Below are 19698 nucleotides of genomic sequence, written 5' to 3' on the forward strand. Positions count from 1 at the left end.
ATATGACTCGTCAGGTGGCACACTCAATTAACTCTCTGACATGAACAAGTTTGGGAACTGTAGATCTATACGCCTTGGGATACACAAGGGATACACTTTTTTATGGGGAAGTGCAATTGTGTCTCCCGAGACATACACATATATATCTACAGTTCTCAAACTTGTCACGTCAAGGAGTCAATTGAGTATGCCACCAGGTGAGTCATATTATCATGACTCAATATAAAATATAAGATTCGTGATAATATGACTCGCTAGGTGGCATACTCAAATGACTCCAATGACTTGGACAAGTTCAAGTACCATAGATGTGAATGCCTTGGGATACACAATTGCACTTCTCCCATAAAAAAGTGTATCCCAAAGGAATTGTGTATCCTAAGGTGTACATATCTACGATACTCAAATTTATCCACGTCATGGAGTCATTTGAGTATGCCACCTGGCGAGTCTATTATAAGGACTCAAAATGTAATTGGCATACCTTCTCACATTTTAGCGATCGAGTCCCTCTCTCCCTCTTAAATGCAAATATCCGATAGGTTATCAAATCAGATCCAAACCCAAATCCATGACTAGATCCAAAACTATCGAAAAGGATCAGATTTGGGATTTGATCCGATCCATTGACGGCTCTAGGTACAATGTCTAAATTACCCTACAATAAACCTCAAGATTCGACTCAAGTAACACAAACGAGGGACGAGGGTCTCTCTCTGAGTCTCAGAGGAACAAAGATCATGGCTGAGGCTGCATCGTCTTCTTCCTTCAACTCAGCTGCCGAAGACTCCAAATACAATCTTCTCAAACAGGTAATTTTACACATTAATCTCTGAAAAAAAAAAAAAAAACAAGAACATAAATAAATCAAACAATACAAATGGGTTTTTTATTCTTTCTTTCTATCGAATTTTCAGGTGAGAAGCTACGAGGTTGCAATAGCAGAGTTGAGTAACCTTTCTTCCTCTCGAGTAAGCTCTCTGATCCATCTTGTTTTCTTCAATTTTTGTTGTTAATTTCTCTCCAAAGTTTGTTCTTTTATTTAATTGAACTAAAATTCTACAATATGCATAGTTTTAAGACAGTAAAATCGAGTTTAAAAATGGGGTCTTCGACCACAATCAACTATAGCAGATAAACTAAGAGAGAGTCAACTGATATAGTCCCAATTGGAATAAGTATTCAAGATTTCAAGTTGAAGGTCCTAAAAGAACAGGAGGATGACCCAAAAGAACTATGGAGACAAAGAAAGCAGATAAGAATTCATTCTCAATAACAAAAGACTTGGCTTTGGACAAAGTGAAATGAAGGAACAAGGTTGGTTTAGCTAACCCAAATCTTTGGGATAAAGCTTTGTTGTTGGTGTCGTCGTCTCGAGGCAATGTTTGGGTCAAGAGGAAAACCAATACATTCCTGAATGTTTTGTATCGGTCCCCACCGACCGGTGCATTATGATATGATACAATATTTTGAACCTTAGTTGTTATTGTTGACGATGTTGGTAAATCTGAGTAGGGAAGATTTTCCATCCACATTGCAAGAGAGACACCCATCAAGGAATGTAGACTTCAATTTGACTGCCCGATGGTCGTCTCATGTAATATTAGCAGCATAATCACTGACCTGATTTGGAATTTTGAGGATTGGGGAAGAGTGAAATCAAACATGGAGACTAGAGTTTCAGGAATTGCAGGTTTGCGAGAGGCATTTAGTTAATCCATGGATGTAATTTCTTTCTCAAAGTTAGTGAATCACTCTCACATTGTCCATGGATGTGGGCATTGACGAACTATGCTAAACCTTGCCATAATAATTTTGGTAGAGATAAAACATTAATTTTTTATTGATAGATGATCTGTCTTGATACAAGTTTTGATAGATAAATCTGTATCAATTGATGGATCTATACAAGATTCTAACAAATTCTAAACAGTTGAAAGTACAAATATTTGTGGGATCACAATAGCCCCATGTTTTATAAACTTTTCAATGATCTTGGTGTGCGTGATCACAACACAACCCATGTTTGACAAAATCTATGATCTGCGTGATCATAGTAGCAAAACATGTTTGAAAAAATCTTCAATAATCTTAGTGTCTAGTTGGTGTGATTATAACAGTATTGTCATTACTCCCCCTTCAAGGTGGAGTGTGAATATTACTAATACCCAACTTGAAAATCAGAGTGCGAAACTAAGACCCTCCAAGTGGTTTTGTTAAAACACTAGCCAATTGTTGATGTGATGGTAGAAAAATAGTGTGAATGAGACTACCCTGAAGTTTTCCACGAATAAGGTGTCAATCAAGTTTAATATGTTTGTTACGTTCGTGAAAAATTGGATTAGTAAATGGTTGTCTTATTGTCACAATAAAGGACAAAATGCTAGTTGTGGTGAATGCCATGATCATTGAGTAGATAGGTGATCTTACAACAAGTACTAGCCATGGCACGATATTCTATTTTAGCCAAAGAGCGGGAAACCGTAGTTTGTTTCTTTGATTTCAAAGAAATGGGAGAGACTCCAAGAAGGATGCAATAACCAGTGATGGCTCAGCGTGAATCAATGCAGCTAGCCCAATCAGAGTCAAAGAAGACATGTAATTGTAGAGCACTTTAAGATGAAAGAAGAATTCCTTGACTTGGAGTTTACTTGATATATTGAAGAATGCTTGTAGCAGCACCTAGGTGGGGCCGGCGAGGCTTATCAAGAAACTGATTAGGCACATTAAAAGAATAGATCAGATCCAGGCGGGTGATGGTGAGATAAATTAAATGTCCAACTTGGCTTCAATAACGTGAGGGATCAGAGAGAAGTTCACCATTTGATTTATTCAACTTTAAATGTTGTTCCATGGGAAAAGTAGAAGGCCAGGATCCTAGAAGACTAGATTCTTTTCGAATTTCAAGATCATATTTGCATTGACATAGAAAAATCCCTTGCTTTGAGCATGCCACTTCAATACCAAAAAAAAATCTGAGAAGAACAAGGTCTTCGATATTGAAATTTAAATGGATTTAATTTCAACAAAATCATTCCCAACAATGATGATGTCATCAACAAAGGTAAGAATAGCTGTAAAAATAAAATGAGATGTAGACTTCATAAACAATGAATATTAGCTTTGGATTGAGTATAACCAGCAACGACTAATGCCGATGAAAGCTTAGCAAACCGTTGGCGAGAGGCTTGTTTGAGGCTATATAAAGATTTGCGAAGCCAACAAAGAAGATTTTTCTTCCCTTGTCAAGAGAAACCCGATGGAAGTTGCATATATACTTATTCATCTAAATCACTGTGAAGAAATGCATTATTAACATCAAGTTATTGTAAATGCCAATTTTGCATTGTAGCAACAACAAGGAAGCGGTGAACAGTGACAAGTTGATGGGGACATCAAATTGGCTACTGGTGCGAAGATCTCCTTATAGTCAAGTCCTTCCTTCTAGTTATAGCCTTTAGCAACCAATTGGGCTTTATATCGTTCAAGACTATCGTCGGCTTTATATTTAACTTTGTAAAGCAATACATCCGATTGCTTTTTTGCTAGCAGGAAGTGTTGTGAGGGTCCAAGTTTGATTTGTTTCTAAAGCTTTAATTTCTTCAGCCATGACATGTTTCCAATTGGCGATCCTACTGTAATTACACCAATTGGACATCAAAATCATTGAAGATTTTATTAACCATAAGTTGTTGTTGTGATCACGCCAAGACCATATATTTTGTCAAACATGGGCTGCTACTGGGATCATGCCAAGATCATTGAAGAGTTATTCAAACATGGGGCTGCTGTGAATCTTGTGATCACACTAATATTTGGACTCATGTATTTTAGGATTTGTTAGGATCTTGTATAAACTCATTGATTGGGACAGATTTATTTATCAAAACTTGTATAAAGACGGATCATCTTTCAATGAGAAATTAATGTTTTGCCTTTACCAAAATTATTATGATATTAGAGCCACGATCAGACACTTCTGCAAAACTTCTAATATTTTTTTATTTATTTAATAAGCAATCACGTCATTGCTAACACCTCCACAAAATCTTCAATGATCTTGGTGTCTAGTTGGTGTGATTACAGTAGGATCACCAATATGTTGTGTTGTGTTCTGTATCATATATTTATTGACTTCATGATTTGATTTAGGATTAAATGTCACAATGTGATTATGGTTTATGGGACTAGGTATGGTATTGGATGAAGAGAGGATTGAGTAAGTTAAAGGTTCTAAAAGAACAAGAAGAATACCAAAAAGAACGTGGATTGAAGTAGTCGGAATGGACATAAACACACTAGAACTAACAAAAGGCACGACTTATAGACGAATTGAATGGAGGAATGGAATTTCATTCTGCCAACCCCAAATTTTTGTGATAAGGCTTTAATGATGATCTGTCAAATACATTACTAGAGTGAGATGTACACACTAGAACTAACACAGAACATGACTTCTTTTTCTTTCTTTTTTTTGATAAGTAAAGATAAATTTTATTTAAAAAAAGAAAGAATGGAGGTCGAGATAACCAGCCTAAGAACAGACGAACACAAAACAGACTTATAGACAAAATTGAAAGAAGGGATGGGATTTATCCAGCCGATTCCAAATTTTTAGGATAAGGCTTTAATGAAAATGGATTAGATACGTTGCATTACGAAGCACCATGCAAAAGAATTATTTAGCAGGATGAACAAAATTTCTCTTCAATTGTATCTGAAAATGGAAACAAAAACATGGCTTTTCACATCCTCATAGCAAGTAAGTTTCTTCCTCAGAATTGAAATCAGAAGTTGAGGAGCTGTACCTGGTCTTATTTGTCTCTGTTTCTGCACATGATGTGATTCTTGAAACAAAAACCCGTTCAGAACATAGTCATCCATAAAATAATTTCAATATCTGAGAAACAGTATCTATCTATTACAAAATATTTCTCTGTAATTATTGTAACTTTAGGTCGTATTGCATATATCAAGAGCTTCATCTTAAATCTGTGGAGAACAAATCTAAGTGAAATATAAGATTAGTGCATCAACAAATCTCTCTCTCTCTCTGCTCTTACAATGAGGATAAAAGTGGACCTCGTTGCAATGAAATGTGATTGGAATCATTTGAACCAGGGCACCCCATTTTTTTCTGGCTATTTTTTAACACTCAGTGTGATAACATGTCAACATGGCAATTTGGATCCATGTTAAGAGATTTGCAGAATTTCAAGTATTTTGATTTACCTAAAGGTGTTATTACATACTCTTACTACTAAAGTACCCAAAGAATATTTATCAATGACTGTACCGTGTTTCATGAATGCTCTTGACATGTTGCTCTTTTGCTTTATAATGCTTTAATAGTTCCTACTAAAAGTCTATAAGAAATATCGAAAACATGACAAACAGAATGATTTGGCAAAAAACTCAATGATTCTTACACGGGGTTGCTGTGGAGGTTTTAAATTAATTTTTACAGACATGTAGTTTTCTTTGAACTCAGCCAGTCTACCAGAAAAATGGTAATCTCTTCTTCCGGACAAGCATCCAGAAAGCAATGACAAATGAACAGAGTAAGAAATCCCGTCACACATTGCACAACCTTCTTGTTTTCTTATAACCATGATTCAAAGTTTTGTTCCTTTTTGGAATGTTTCGGCGGAACATTCTAGTTTTGGCCGATGTTGGAACTAAACATTTGACAATGTTTCGGGTATTTTGGGTTAGCCCATCTCGGTTTTTTTTCTGAACCAAAACATTGTCTTGAGATGAGATTTTAAACCTTGCAACCTTTTCTCCATGTTCTCGATTTCCTTATTTTGTTCATAAGTTTGTTGTGTTGATCAGGACAACTTGATTCAACCAAGGCTAAGCTACAAAAGCTGAATTTATCTTGAGACTATTACCACTCGAAGCGAAACAGTCATGGATGTTATCTTTTATGCTTTCAAACTCAACAACAGATTCAAAGCCCGTAACTGTCTGGTATGTAAACAGTTGTCTGATTATGTAGCATGTAAAAACAACCATAGCCTCGGTACTGAGGATGGGAGCGAAATATTCCTATGGAATTGAAATGATGTGTGTAACTTGGTATGCAGCAGTTATGGATTTGCTTGCTAAATTACGAAGAACCGTTTCCTTGTTTCTCATTTACTTCGATCCTTTGCATCGAAAATGTTACTTTGTGAGGAAGATGAATGCCCAACAGAATCAAGAAATATCATGGTAATAGATTGCACGTAGTAGACATGAGATGTTAAGATTAGGTGGTGCAATTTGGTAAGGTTCAAACCGAGAACCGAACCAAACTGATAGCTTTTGGATGGTTTGGTTTGGTTCGGAACAAGTCGTGGTTCAGTTCTAGGTTAAGAAACTGGATAACTGGTCAATTTAGTTCTGTTCTCAGATCAAACTTGCATAGAACCGAACCAAACCGGGAATTGAACCTTTATGTAATGTATATATTATGAGTTATTTTAGGTGTTAAGACATAGATTAATGACTTTTAATGGATAAATTAATGATTTTTTATGAATAAATTAATGATCCATAGTATGAAATTTTATGTTTATGTTTGTTTTTTTCATTACAAGTATGTTTCTTCCAAATTTATAGAATACTAGCAACCCATAGAACCGAACCAAGCCGACCTTAGTTCGGTTTGGGTTGGTTTAGTTCTAACGAAAAATGGTTCGGTTCTGGTTCTTATTTTTAGTGGAATCGACCTATGTTGGTTTGGTTCCAATTTGACTATAAATCAAACCAAGTTGCACCCCTAGCTAAGATGGATGAGTGGGAAAACTTAAAAAAAAATTGAAATCATTTGAGGAAATGTAGTAGTAGTTTCAAATAGACGATAAACTAAGAGAAATCGATTGAAATGATTTGGATACGTTCAACAAAAGGTTGTTTATAATCCCATCCGTCCCAAAAGGGTGTGAGGAATCTTCGTGATATAAAAAAGGGAGAGTTTTATTTGCACCCACTATTTTATGTAAATTTGACTAACAATCTCTAAATTCTGACCTTTCATATTTAATAGCAATCAGACCTAAAAGATGAATGAAAGAATCTCTTGGTATGGGCATGAAATGATCCTTCAGATGGTCGAGGTCATTCATCGTTGGGTTAGCATTTCCCCTGATCTTCATGTTCAAAATAATATTCAATCTAGGTATGTGGTTCCCGAAGTGGGTAAGTCTCTGAATCAAAGAGGTATGGCTTAGCTCTTTACGAGTTCACTTGATTGTCCTACTTAGGCAGTGAAAATAAATAAATTCAATACTTTTTGTCAAAATAACGCGTTTGTTTACTTTATATTTTCAGCGCTTATTGCTGAAAATAAGTGAAAAAAATTCAGTACTATTTTGATGTTGAAAAAAAGAGCTGAAGCGGTAAGTACTTCGCTTTTTTCTACACGGACAAATATGCCTTTCGTTTTTTTGAGCACGGACAAGTATGCCCTTATACTTAAAAGGATATTACCTCTTATATCCCATGGATAAGTATATAAGCACCCTACAAATTAATAAACCCACACCATAACTAAATTATTTTGTCTTATATGGGTTAAAAGTTTTGGAATGAGTTGATTTTTGGTGAGGATGATTTCCTCATTAGTATATAAGCACCCCACAAATTAATAAACCCATACCATGGTTAAATTATTTTGTCTTATATGGGTTAAAAGTTTTAGAATAAGTTGTTTTTTGATGAAGATGATCTCTATAATGAGGAGATCATCATTACCAAAAATCAGCCCATCCTAAAACTTCTAACATTATCAAAACAAGTTCAAGATCCGTAAATCGTTCCCTTTTTTTTTGAAAATTATTTTTGATGGATTAGAAGTTTCAAAATGGGCTGATTTTTGGTGAGGGTGATCTCTAGACCACATAGACCATCCTCATTAAAAATTTGCTTATTCCAAAAATTTTAGCCCATATAAAACAAAAAAAATTGACTATGGTATGGGTTGCCTTTATTAATTTATAGGGTGCTTTTATAATTACACCTCCTTCATTTCCATCGAAAATTATTCATCCAAAATTAAGTTCTTTTAATATTGATTTCAAATTTTTGTGACTTGTATGACATTATTATTTTTAATTTGAAATTTGTGGGCTTTTATAAATAGAAATTATTATTTATAAACTGAAGATTTGAGTATTATTTATTATTTAAAAATGAATTGTATTTTAATTTTATAAGAAATAATATATTTGATTGTGTTTGATAAAAAATAGGCATTTGAAACGTGCAAACAATATATAATATGATTGTAAGGGTAACAAAGACAATTTACCAGCTTTAGCAATGTGTAACAAACATGATTCAGCATCTAAACAAACAACATTTTCATCACTTAAATTCAGCGCTTAATACTATTCAGCATTTATTTTTTTCAATTTAACAAATAGCACCTTAATATATGCACCCTAAAAATTTAAAACATTTTAGTAAATGATCCTTTCTGATGGGGACATTAAATCTTGAAGAATAGATTTTAATTTTTGTTTGACTTTAATTTTGTGTTTTTGATTTATTTTGTTGTTTTATTGGTCCATGGCCTGAATATAATAGTTAGGGGCAATTTAGTAATTTTACTTTATTTTTTTATTTAAGTTTATTAGGGTTTGAAACTTAAGAGAGAGTAAGTTACGAAAATAAAGTTATTTATTTGATGTTTTAGTTTGATTAGGACTTTTAGGTTTGTTTTATTTATATAAATTGTATTATACTTTTTTTTTTTTATTAACGAAGATTTGATGAATAAAGAATGAGTTTTTTTTATGAAGTAAAATGAGTTCTCCATTATTCTTAGTGTGATTTCAAGATTTTATCTTTTTATGACTTTCTCTTTCTTCTTCTAATATTTATTATTATTATTTTTTATTCTTTTCTTTTTCTTTTTTCTTTTTTTAAATTCTTTGTTCTTGATTTTCTTGATTCTTAAAATTTGCAAATATTAATCCTTAATCTTTTTTTTATTTTCTTTAACCCTTATTTTATTAATTTCTTTTTCAAATCTTTAACCCTTAATCGTTCCTTACTTTACAATCCGTTAACCATTTTCATTAGAATTGTGATTATACCTAAAATCATTATTTTCTTTTAACTTTTTGGGTTCATTCAATTCTAAACCAAATTTCTTAAATCCCTTTATTTTCTTTTTTACCCTTATCATTCTGCGTCACTTTCTTAAGTCCACTTACCAAATGTGAAATTCTCCTTCTCCTCCACAACTTTTTTGTCTCTTCTTCATGTCCCTATTTTCTACTGCTTCTCTCTCTCTCTCACTCTTCTTTTTCTCTATCATTTTTCTCTCTTTATAATTTATTACGCATTTGTTCATTCTTTCATCTCTTCTTTTCTTTTCCTTCTTATATGCATTCATGATGGTTTCTACAAGGGTTTCATGACACAAGAAGGCACTATTATTAGAATGAGATTAGTGAAATCAATTTTAAACGTGCTTTAAAAGATATTTGATTTTGCCATATTGATTGTACAATGTTGAGATTGAAACCTTGTCGATAGAGTCCTATCAACATGGATAAAGCCAGGTTGACATTGGATTATTGACATGATTTAAAAAAAATGCTTTTTGTCTATGTCGATAGGCACCTGTTGCTGGCTAAAGCAATGTCAAATGTATCCTGTTGATGCAAAGATTTTTAGTAGAAATTTTTTATGTCGATAGGTAACACCTAACATTGATAAAGTCATGATAGATGGCACCTTCGGCACGATTCTGTTTATGACGATATTGTATTATCGGCATTAAGTAAAACGTAAAACAATAAAATGAAAAATGCATGAATAGATATAAGTTTTATCTACAAATTTTCAATTATCATTTTTATTGTAATTATTGTCATTTGATTGAGTTATTTCCTATTTTGCATTGACTTCTTGTGAATCATTCATTTGAGTTCAATAATTGTAATAAATCAATATAAAAAATGTATAAAAATGAACTGAGATTTCGATTAAAACCAACCTCCATAGATGTATTCGTCAAAGTAATGACTTTTAAAACCTTTTTAAATCTTTAAAAAAAAAAAAAAAGGGAGAATTTAGAGTTGAATTAGTGTTCCCAAATGGCACATACGGAAGTTAGGGTTTTCAATTTCAAATGATTGATTGTATGGGTAGTGCAACACTGCAACTACTAATCAAGAGGTTGTTAGGACGAATTTGAGCAATTTCTTATTTTTATTTTTATTTTGTAAGTTTATTCAACTTTGACTTTTTTACACACTGTATTTAACACTAAGCTGACATGGTAGCATGCAGAGAACCGTAGATTGTTTTTCTGATAATTATCAGAAGGTGAAAAATCTATGATTCTGTACAGATTTTAATAATTTCTTTTTAAAAAAAATTTATCTATTTAAGATGGGATAGGTGCAAATACTAGTGTTCCAAATACTTTGTATCAAAGCCACAGGTGGTACAACCATTTGGGACAAAAAGTGGATCCCACCTTTAAAAGAAAAGTGTTTATATTATATTGTATTATAAAATAATACTGAAGATTGTACCTCATATCTCAATTCTTTAAAGTGGAAGAGTGTAGTAGGAATCATATATGCTTTTTCACTTTCACGTTAGGAAATTAATGTTAATGTTGAAACTTGAAACCCGATTGTATATTATATTATAATGAAATCGTGGTGAAGTGACTGACCCCAAGATTGATTGGACCTCATATAATAACAAGTTGCAGCAGAGCAGCTCTTAATGTGAAAATGCTTTTTTCACTCATATTATATTTCGAAGAAAGCATCTATCTATGATTTTCATACACTTTCTCGTCAGCATGTATGTGTGATAGTGAGTTTCGAGGTCACTTCAGCTGATTAATGCTTCGTAAATTCGGACTGCCGAAGCGCTATCATCTCATCTCATCTCATCTCATCGTGAGGTGGGTTCCACTCATGACATGGCAACACTGAACTGGGACATCACGTCTACCCATGTGATTCTTCTGACACCATTGCAGCTGTCTCCAACACACTCTCTCTCTCTTTATACGATTACCACGTCATGTAGACCAGAACGTCCACATTGTCAATGTGAGGTTTATTCTATGCCTTTGAAGCTATTATTGTAGACCCTTTACTCAACTTTTCATTTTTTTAATTTATGAGAAAATTACTTTAAAGGGCTGTGTTGAAGGAAATTTCTTTCTTTCAAATTAATCCCTCAGTTTTGGGCAGTTGCTTGGTATAATCCATTTGGTAAAGAGTCGTGATAATTTGACTATATCGCACGTGGCATACTCAATCGATTCTTCTGACTTGACATGTTCAAAAATCATACATCTAACACCTCGAGATACACAATCCGATATCTCTTGGGATATATTATTTTATAGGGAAGTGCAGTTTTGTATTTCAAAACGTACAGATCTACGATTCTCGAACTTAGACATGTCAAGAGATTCGATTGAGTGTACAATGTAGGGTAGTCAAATTATCACATTTCTTCAATAAAACTTTCTTTTTTGAATAATGATGAATGCACGCGATTTTGATACATGATTGACGTGGCAAGTACACAGAATCACAGATCTTCTTTCTATGTATATTGATAAAAAAGATCTATGATTTTGTATTCTTACCATGTCAGACGTGTAGTCAACCGCGTGCATTCATCACGACTCTTATTTTTCTGAGTTGTGATGAATGCACATGATAAATCATACATGATCTATACGCAATTGACGTGATAAAGACATTAAATCATAGATCTTTTTCTTCATAACACACAATATATATATATATAATATATATATATAGGGTCGGGTTCCTGCAACACACATTGCGACACACATATAGATAACGTGTTTGTCTTATATGGGCAAAAATGTTTGGAATGGGCTGATTTTTTGTGAGGATGATCTCTGTGATGAGTGGATCATCCTGGCAAAAAATCATCCCATTCCAAAACTTGTAATCCCATCAAAATTGATTTACAAAAATTGGATGGTCTAGAAGTTTCATAATGAGCTGATTTTTGGCAAGGATGATCTCCTCACCACAGAGATCATCCTCACAAAAAATCAGCCCATTCCAAACATTTTTGCCCATATAAGACAAAACACGTTGTCTATATGTGTGTTGAAATGGTTGTCGTTTGAACCTGATCCATGTATATATATATATATATACGATTCTATGCCTTTGCCAAATAAGTCATATACAGACCGCGTACATTCATCATTGTTCTTTTCTTATTAGTCCCTCGATCTTATCTTAAGTTATAATATTTTTGAAATACCTAAACTACATTTTTTTTCATCTTCTTCACATATTTATGTTTTCCAATCATTTTCAATAATTTTTTATTGTGAATGACCAATGAAAATAATATATTTTTAATTTTGAATATTTAAGTGCATTTTTTCATTTATTTACACGATTTAAAATAAAAAATGAAGAAAGAAACTAAAATTTAAAAAAAAAAAAAAATACAGTGTCAATCTTACCATTATCGATTTGTGTTTAGATGATTTCAAACAAAAAAAACCAATCTTCGATCGATTTTCATCCAAAAAATGTATTAAAAAAAAAAAAAAAAAAAAAAACCCCCACCTTTTACACACATCTTTAAAATACTTGACAATAACTTCTCTTGTCAAATCCTTTCCAATAGTGTCTAAAACTCAAATAGAATGCCAAAAAAAAAAACTTTTTTTTTTTCAAATTGACAAATTAGAATGATAAGGGCAATTTCGACATTTCAATCATATGAGACGTGTGGCGTTGAGATCATGGATTAGAAATAAATTTTTTTACTAATTAGATTACTAAGAGAAACCCTAATACCTAGGGAGTACCTTAAAAAAAAAAATGTCCCCCCACCAGGATCATTTTAAGTAATTTTCCCTTGATTTATTTAATTTTTCAATGTGAAAAATCTATAATGGGCAGATTGATGACATTGCAAGCTATTCTAATGATCTAAGACGATTAAATGAGAAAAATATTCTCACAATTTTGAAGATTAAATGTAATTTGCAATCTACTTAGATTATTTGTGACAATAAATTACGAATGAAAGAACATATTAATAATTTATTCATTACTTCTGTTCTGAACATTCATTTTACTATTAGTATATTATATTATTTCAAATCTCTCGTATGGCTTTATCAAACAATGACCTCGACTCGACAAATGCTTACGCTTGGTGAAGAGTCGGAACTTATCATTGGGATGTTTAGAAGTTGTGATATAGTTTTAACCAAGACAGATCAGTTCTAGTGGTTAGAACCCATGAACTGAACACAAAAATTCTAGTGGAATCGAAGTTACCTGTTTCATCTGGGCCGCAAATATTTCTAATTCCAGAGACCTGACCTGTCATGGGTAGAGTTTTATTTCGAAGAGAGTATAGTGAAGATCCAGTACAGGACTGATGATAGTATAGTGAAATAATAATTAACATGATTTAAACAAATTTAAAACACAAGCAATCATTCGGAGAAGTTGACGATGAAGACAAGGTAGGAATCTTCCTATAGAAACCGGGACAAAAAAGAACCAAACAAGATATTGTCCTGACCGATGAAAAGATAACTCTCTTGGGAAATATTAGTAGGCAACTTCTAATCATCTGCACCAAAAGATAAACATAGAGGATTCAGATCCAGGAGAAAAGTTAAGGAGGCTAAGTTGGGAATTTGGAGATGTACTCACCGTTAAGGGCACGAGAACTTGTTGCAGAGAAGTTAGAGGAAGTAGTCATTGGTAGGGACATAGAGAGCTGAGTTGTGGAGTATGAGGTTCTGTTGGATCTCTCATCTTCAAGATCGGACCACGAGTCTCTGGTCTTAGGCCACTCATCAAAGAACGGTCGAAGAGACTGTCCTCCCTCCTGTTTCACGGGTTCTGACGAACCAAATTCGCTGCCAAAGAAGCAATGTTGCTGTTGCTGATGCTGTTTAGACAGTGCAGTCGCAATGTTCGTGTGTCCAAGATCTTGTAGAGAGTGCATTTGGGGGTAATTGGCCTGCATAATGGAACTACTTCTTGATATTGATGGGGAAAAGGAGGAGACTCGGGAGGGCAGTAGACGCCAAGTGTTGTCTAAAGAAGGGTCTACTCCGAGTCCCCTCGCACTTCCGGAAGCTTCAGAGTAGAAAGTACGCTCATCCATATCCGGTTTCATTCCATGGAGATATCTGCATATTTGGTACATCATATAAGTGGGATCTTATTTTCGCAAATTAAGTATCAAGAAGAGAGAGATGGTGTTTAATTATATCAGCTCTATTCCACAAAATATGTTTCAACAGAAACCAAAGCAGCCCATATAATTCAATTTAATAAAAAAGTAATTGTTAATTCATAGAGGAATTTTCTTTAGGAATTTCCACAGAAACAAATAAAAATCTACTTTGAGTGAGCATTTAACACCATAACATGGATTTGACATAACCAGTACGCAAAATGAGCAAATTGCAATATAAAACCGCACATCAGTAACGATTGTAAGATTATAACCACAGACCAAGCTGAAGGAATAAGTTTTCCATTAGAAGAGGTTTCCAAACTGAAAAAGATTGTGTTGCAGTTTGTGAATCAAGGAAGTATCGAGTATCAGATAAAGCAGTAGAAGTAAGAAAGTGAACAGCAAAATATGTACAAACAAAGATGCTTGCTAATCCCTAATCCGGTGAAGTAGAAAAGGGTCATGCAACTAAAAATAATTAGTAATTGAAAATTAAAAATAAATAAATAAAGATTGTTCAAATAAAATAAGATAGAATGATTTGAATATTTGAAGCAAGGTTTAAAATCATGGTCATGAAGGCATGTGCTCCACTACATTCTAGCTTTATAAACAAATAAATAGCTTATAAAAGTGACTGAGCTGAGATGTAGCAATACTTATGCCAAACTCGTTAAATCTGGCAACAAGTTACAGTAATTTATGTACTGAGTTATTAAACCTCCTAATTTAATTAACAAAATTACTAAAGAATACACAGCCTTGTGAAGATGAAGCGTAAATCAACAATTAATGTATGTCTGCATGAAATAATAGGTCTTTTTCACCATGTGCTCCATCAATGAAATTCCCTAGATCTAAAATTAACCCATTCCATGAAATTGATGGTCAAAACCCCTACCTGTGCTCTGAATGCCCTAACAGTCATTATAAAAACATCAATTACTGGTAAGATTGATTATAAACTACCCCAGATATTTGGTAAGACTGATGATTATGATCATAGTCACCAAGTCGGAATACAGGGTCAAAATGGGAAAGAAACAAGAAAAAAATGACATATATAAAAAATAAAAAAAAGTATATTAAGAATTATAAAGAAAATGTAATATACATTATTCTAAGTTTCCGTTATATTTTTGCACAAAAACAATACTATTGAATATTTATGCATGAAAACATGTTTCCACACGTAATTATACATTTTATGATGCTAAATAAAAATATAACCATCAACGTGTCTTTTGAGCAAAATAACAAACTCTTGAAAAGAATAAAAAACTATAACATCAAGACATTATCATCAAATCCCATATTAAACAACATTTATGAACTAAATCACAAGCAACCATAAAGCCACATAAATTAATCATAGACTACAAAATAATGGATTATTATTATTATTATTATTTTATTTAGAAAAAAGTGTATTAAACATAGAAAACATGTTAAAAAACGTGTTTAAACTGTGACAACGCATTTTTTTTATTGTTTTAATCGTTCGAGATATAAAACATGTTTTAAATGAGACGGAGTGTGTTTTTCTTTTAAAACAATGATGTTTATAAACCACTTACTGTTTATGTGGTCCCGTTCAAGACAGGGCAGAGAAAAGTTAGCCATACATAATACAATACCATTAAAGTATCTAAACAAGAATCTTTTTCTAAGGGCTTCTACAGGAGCAGAACAACTTGTTTATGATTATAAATAATCCCAAAACCTGGCAGTTTCCAGTCAGTTCTTATGGTTCCAGTGTTGGACAACCTCTGAAAATCAGACTTCAGGAGGGATTCAACACAAGGGGTAAAAGAGAAAAAAAGGGGGTTTACAAGCAAAGTCTGTGTAACAGGGAATAAAATTAATGCATCAATTTCCACATTTTCCTATAAGAAAATAAACAAAAGAATTTCGAGCTTGTTCGCAAAATTATCCCTACAGTTGACAACAAGGATATCTTCGACTGGGTCCGACAGAGAAAAAAACTAGTTACCTAACATAAGCAAATTTAGAATCCTGAATTCCAATATGTGGTCTATGGACCATGATAAAGTGGCTATTTTCAAAGCACTTGAGAAAACCTACAATCGGTAGGTCCCCGAAAAAATCTCTTAAGATTCTTGACATGATAGAGCTTATATAAAAGACCCAAGGAATTCAGAAAATACAGAATCTAAAAGTTAAAACAATTCAAGGAACTGTCTTTTTCCTGTCTGCAACTGAATTCACAGCCAATCCTTTAAGATAGCAATCCACAAGACCAAAAGACTATCCTTCCCAACTTTCCCTTTTGACAGAAACTAAAGGCTGTCAGATTTTCTGCAACCAATTTCACTACTGATAGCCAATAACCATAAAAATTAAAGACAACCATAGGAACCCAATCTTATAAAACATTAGGGGCACCATATAACAATGGGTATGGGCCCCAAGACCAAAAAACAGGTTTCCTTGCAGCAAACAATCGATTTCCTGCAAAAAAATCCATTACCAAGATAGCAATTTATAGCTGGGCAAAAACAAGAGACATACTCCAGAGACAAAAATTACAGTTAAAACTTTCTAGATTTCTTGAAACCCAATTGAAATTGTAAAATTGCAGAGAGAGGGAGAGACAAAGTACCTGTAGTCTTTGTTACCAATTCCATAAGAGGCAGACTCCATCTGCAACTGCAATGGATTGCTTCCGATACAAAGATCTTGAGAGTTACCAATGGAGTGCAAGGGAAGGTTCTGGAAGCTTCCACCACTACCACTGCTCCCGTTAGCTGTCGTGGTGGTGGTGGAGGTGAGTGACGTCACAGTCGACGACGACGACTGAGAGTTGGTTTGCATTTCCACAGGCTTTCTTGAACGGTTGCGGCCGCGATGCATGTGCCGTTCACAGTATTTGGAATCTGGGTACGCATCTTTGGCGCACCTCCACTTCTTACCATCGGTTCTCCTACACCTTCCTGGCTCCGGATCGACTTTCTTCCCATAAAATGAACAATAATTCACTGTAACAAACACTTTCTGGTAAATTAAATCGTTTTAATCTTCAAATTAAGGAGAATCGAACATAAACAACATAAATATAGGGGAAATTTCCGTAAAAATTCAATTTTTTTTCTCTTGAAATAAGCACTAATTCGTCTTTAATGGCTTCAATTAAAGAATCTAGATCAAATATCAATTAAAGAATCTGATTGTTCATTGATGATAAAACAATCAGATCAAATGTATTACCCAAAATAGCACTCGGAATTACATAAATATATTGAAAATTCAGTAAAAAATTATTTTTTTTCTCCCAAAATAAGCACTAATTCGTCTTTAATGGTGTTAATTAAAGAAACTGTCAAATATCAAGATATCTACTAATAAGAAGCAAATAAGGAGTGAATCAAACAAAATCGGAAACTCAGTGTTATAATGACCTCGATAAACACATAAAATCAAACAAAAATTGAGAAAAAAAACTCAAGAAAGAAGATAATAGAGATAGATCTTCCTTTCTTACTGCTCGGATGGTGAAAGAGCCTCGCCGCCATGGATTCGAAGCTCTTTCGAATCGGAAACACGAGATCGGGAGGGACAGGTAATCCTGCAATTAAATACTTAAAGATCAAAGCTTGATGTTCCAACTCCTGCCATTGCGATGCAGTGAACGGCGATCGGAATCCGGTCGCCACCGCCATTGTTGCCAATGAACTGTTCATCTCTTTCTTCTCCTTAACCTCCTCTATCTAGGGTTTCTAACAAGTCTTCCTCTCAGGAAAAACTGCAACCAAGAAACTGGAGCTCAAACGTAACCATGAAAGAAGAAAAAGCTTAGATTCAGACCGAAAACGGCGGTTTCATTTAAGGTCGAAACGTAGGGTTTCACCATGGATGGATACCGTTTCAGCAGAACTGAAGCTGAAAGAGGAGCTCAATGTAGCAGAAATGAGGGACGGAGAGCGGATCGAACCCTAAGAAATCGATTGGTTCAACTTCAAATCCATTAAAAACTATCAAGTTGAGATTTTTTCTGCTAAGTTTAGCGGAGCTTTTTAGAGGCGGTTGTGGACGGTCGTGGGTAGGGGGAGTAGCGTAGTGTGTGCTGAGGATGTCTGTGTCTTTGTGTGCTGTCGGTAGATTTGGGTTTATGTTTGTGTTGGGAAAAGGAGGCAGACCTTGTGCACAACCCCAAATTACTAACAAAGGACCTAAATTTTCAATAATTTTATTTTTAAATATTTTCAACATTCTTATCTCATTTTCTCGTCAATAAGAAATTTTCAATAAATTTATTTATTTATTTTATTTTTAAATAGGGAATGCTAATGTTTCACTACTTTATGGCACATAAGTATTATCTAATATTTTTTTCAATAATATTTTTTTTCATTTTGTCTTTTAATAAAAAAGATAAGGGTGTATTCTTTTAATGAAAAAGATAAGGGTGTATTGATCTTTTATACAATAAATATTTATTTGTATAATAAATATTATATACATTAAAGTATTTTAAATTAAATATTTTTTTTATAATAAATATTTTGATAATCAATATCAACCTAATAAATGATTTTATTAATTGATTAATAAATATATTTATTATGTAAAAGATTAATATACCCTTATCTTTTTCATTAAAAAAAAAATTTATTGAAAAAAAAGTGTTAAATAATATTAACATTTTCATGAAGTCTTGGATGTTAGCATTTCCCTTTTTAACATTACCTTAAAATTCTTACCTCATAATGAGAAATGAGGGTGACACATGGAAAGGAAAAAAAATATACATAATAATTTCATAAAACAAGTAGGAAAAAATAAAGAGGAGAAATCAATTGTCTGGGTTTTCAAGTTTTATGAACGAAAACATTGATGTATTCCCTTCCTTGGATATGTATCATGCAAGTTTATTGATCGTTTGATGATTTTGTGTTTGACAACTTTGACCACAATGATTATTCTTATTGTATTATAGATACGAACAATGAAGTGTAAGATTGCTTTTAAGATCAATGTTTGGGGGTACCACATTTAATAATTTTATTTAATTTTTAAAATTACTTTAAACATTGTCACCTCCTCAAATTGGCTCATGACATAGTGCATTGTGGAAAGGAAATATATATATATGTTTTACAAGGGGTGGATTTACATTGTGAGCAATGGGGCACTCACCCTCGCACGAATTTTCGAAGCCTATGAGTGTACATGAGTTATTGTGACAAGTAACAACGACAGATAAAAAAATTCGTTGCTAATGCCTCCGCAATTTTTTTTCTCTATTATTTACCCCCACAAAAATATTTTTTCTCTTACTTTGCCCCATAAGAGCAAAATCACGACTCCACCCCTACTTTTACCTTTGTAAAATCAAGGAGGAAAAAGGAAAGAAAGAAACCAATTGCATAGCTTTTCAAGTTTATCGGATGAGAAAATTAATATATTCCCTTACAATGTTACCATGTTATTAATCCATCCAAT

At 33.3% G+C, this 19698-nt stretch overlaps 2 protein-coding genes across 2 annotated transcripts; one reads left to right on the plus strand and one right to left on the minus strand.

Moving 5' to 3' along the window:
* Positions 1–658: 658 nt before the first annotated feature.
* LOC147391679 (Prefoldin chaperone subunit family protein) lies at positions 659–6140 on the plus strand. The gene is made up of 4 exons (XM_086459886.1): positions 659–812; positions 918–971; positions 5492–5561; positions 5836–6140. Exons 1-4 carry the CDS (start codon positions 741–743, stop codon positions 5883–5885), a joined length of 246 nt encoding a protein of 81 aa, XP_086316012.1. The 5' UTR covers positions 659–740; the 3' UTR covers positions 5886–6140.
* A 6979-nt stretch (positions 6141–13119) lies between these two features.
* LOC147391680 (growth-regulating factor 4-like) lies at positions 13120–18396 on the minus strand. Its single transcript, XM_086417055.1, has 5 exons — positions 18188–18396; positions 17738–17998; positions 16859–17234; positions 13701–14185; positions 13120–13617 (listed from the first exon to the last, which is right to left on the minus strand). Exons 2-5 carry the CDS (start codon positions 17934–17936, stop codon positions 13610–13612), a joined length of 1068 nt encoding a protein of 355 aa, XP_086273181.1. The 5' UTR covers positions 17937–17998; positions 18188–18396; the 3' UTR covers positions 13120–13609.
* Between the last annotated feature and the right edge of the window lie 1302 nt (positions 18397–19698).

This window comes from Akebia trifoliata, chromosome 11, assembly GCF_017979445.1.
Source record: "Akebia trifoliata isolate Shusen 1 chromosome 11, ASM1797944v1, whole genome shotgun sequence".
NCBI lineage: Eukaryota > Viridiplantae > Streptophyta > Magnoliopsida > Ranunculales > Lardizabalaceae > Akebia > Akebia trifoliata.

What these genes read in the sequence shown, in the direction of transcription:
- LOC147391680 (XM_086417055.1), bottom strand. Translation starts at nt 17,936, where the DNA reads ATGAACAGTTCATTGGCAACAATGGCGGTGGCGACCGGATTCCGATCG. An exon ending in GCTCTTTCACCATCCGAGCA is followed by an intron (nt 17,235 to 17,737) that starts GTAAGAAAGGAA and finishes TGTTTGTTACAG; the next exon opens with TGAATTATTGTTCATTTTAT. An exon ending in ATTGGTAACAAAGACTACAG is followed by an intron (nt 14,186 to 16,858) that starts GTACTTTGTCTC and finishes CCAAATATGCAG; the next exon opens with ATATCTCCATGGAATGAAAC.
- LOC147391679 (XM_086459886.1), top strand. Translation starts at nt 741, where the DNA reads ATGGCTGAGGCTGCATCGTCTTCTTCCTTCAACTCAGCTGCCGAAGAC. An exon ending in AATACAATCTTCTCAAACAG is followed by an intron (nt 813 to 917) that starts GTAATTTTACAC and finishes TCGAATTTTCAG; the next exon opens with GTGAGAAGCTACGAGGTTGC. An exon ending in AGCAATGACAAATGAACAGA is followed by an intron (nt 5,562 to 5,835) that starts GTAAGAAATCCC and finishes TGTGTTGATCAG; the next exon opens with GACAACTTGATTCAACCAAG.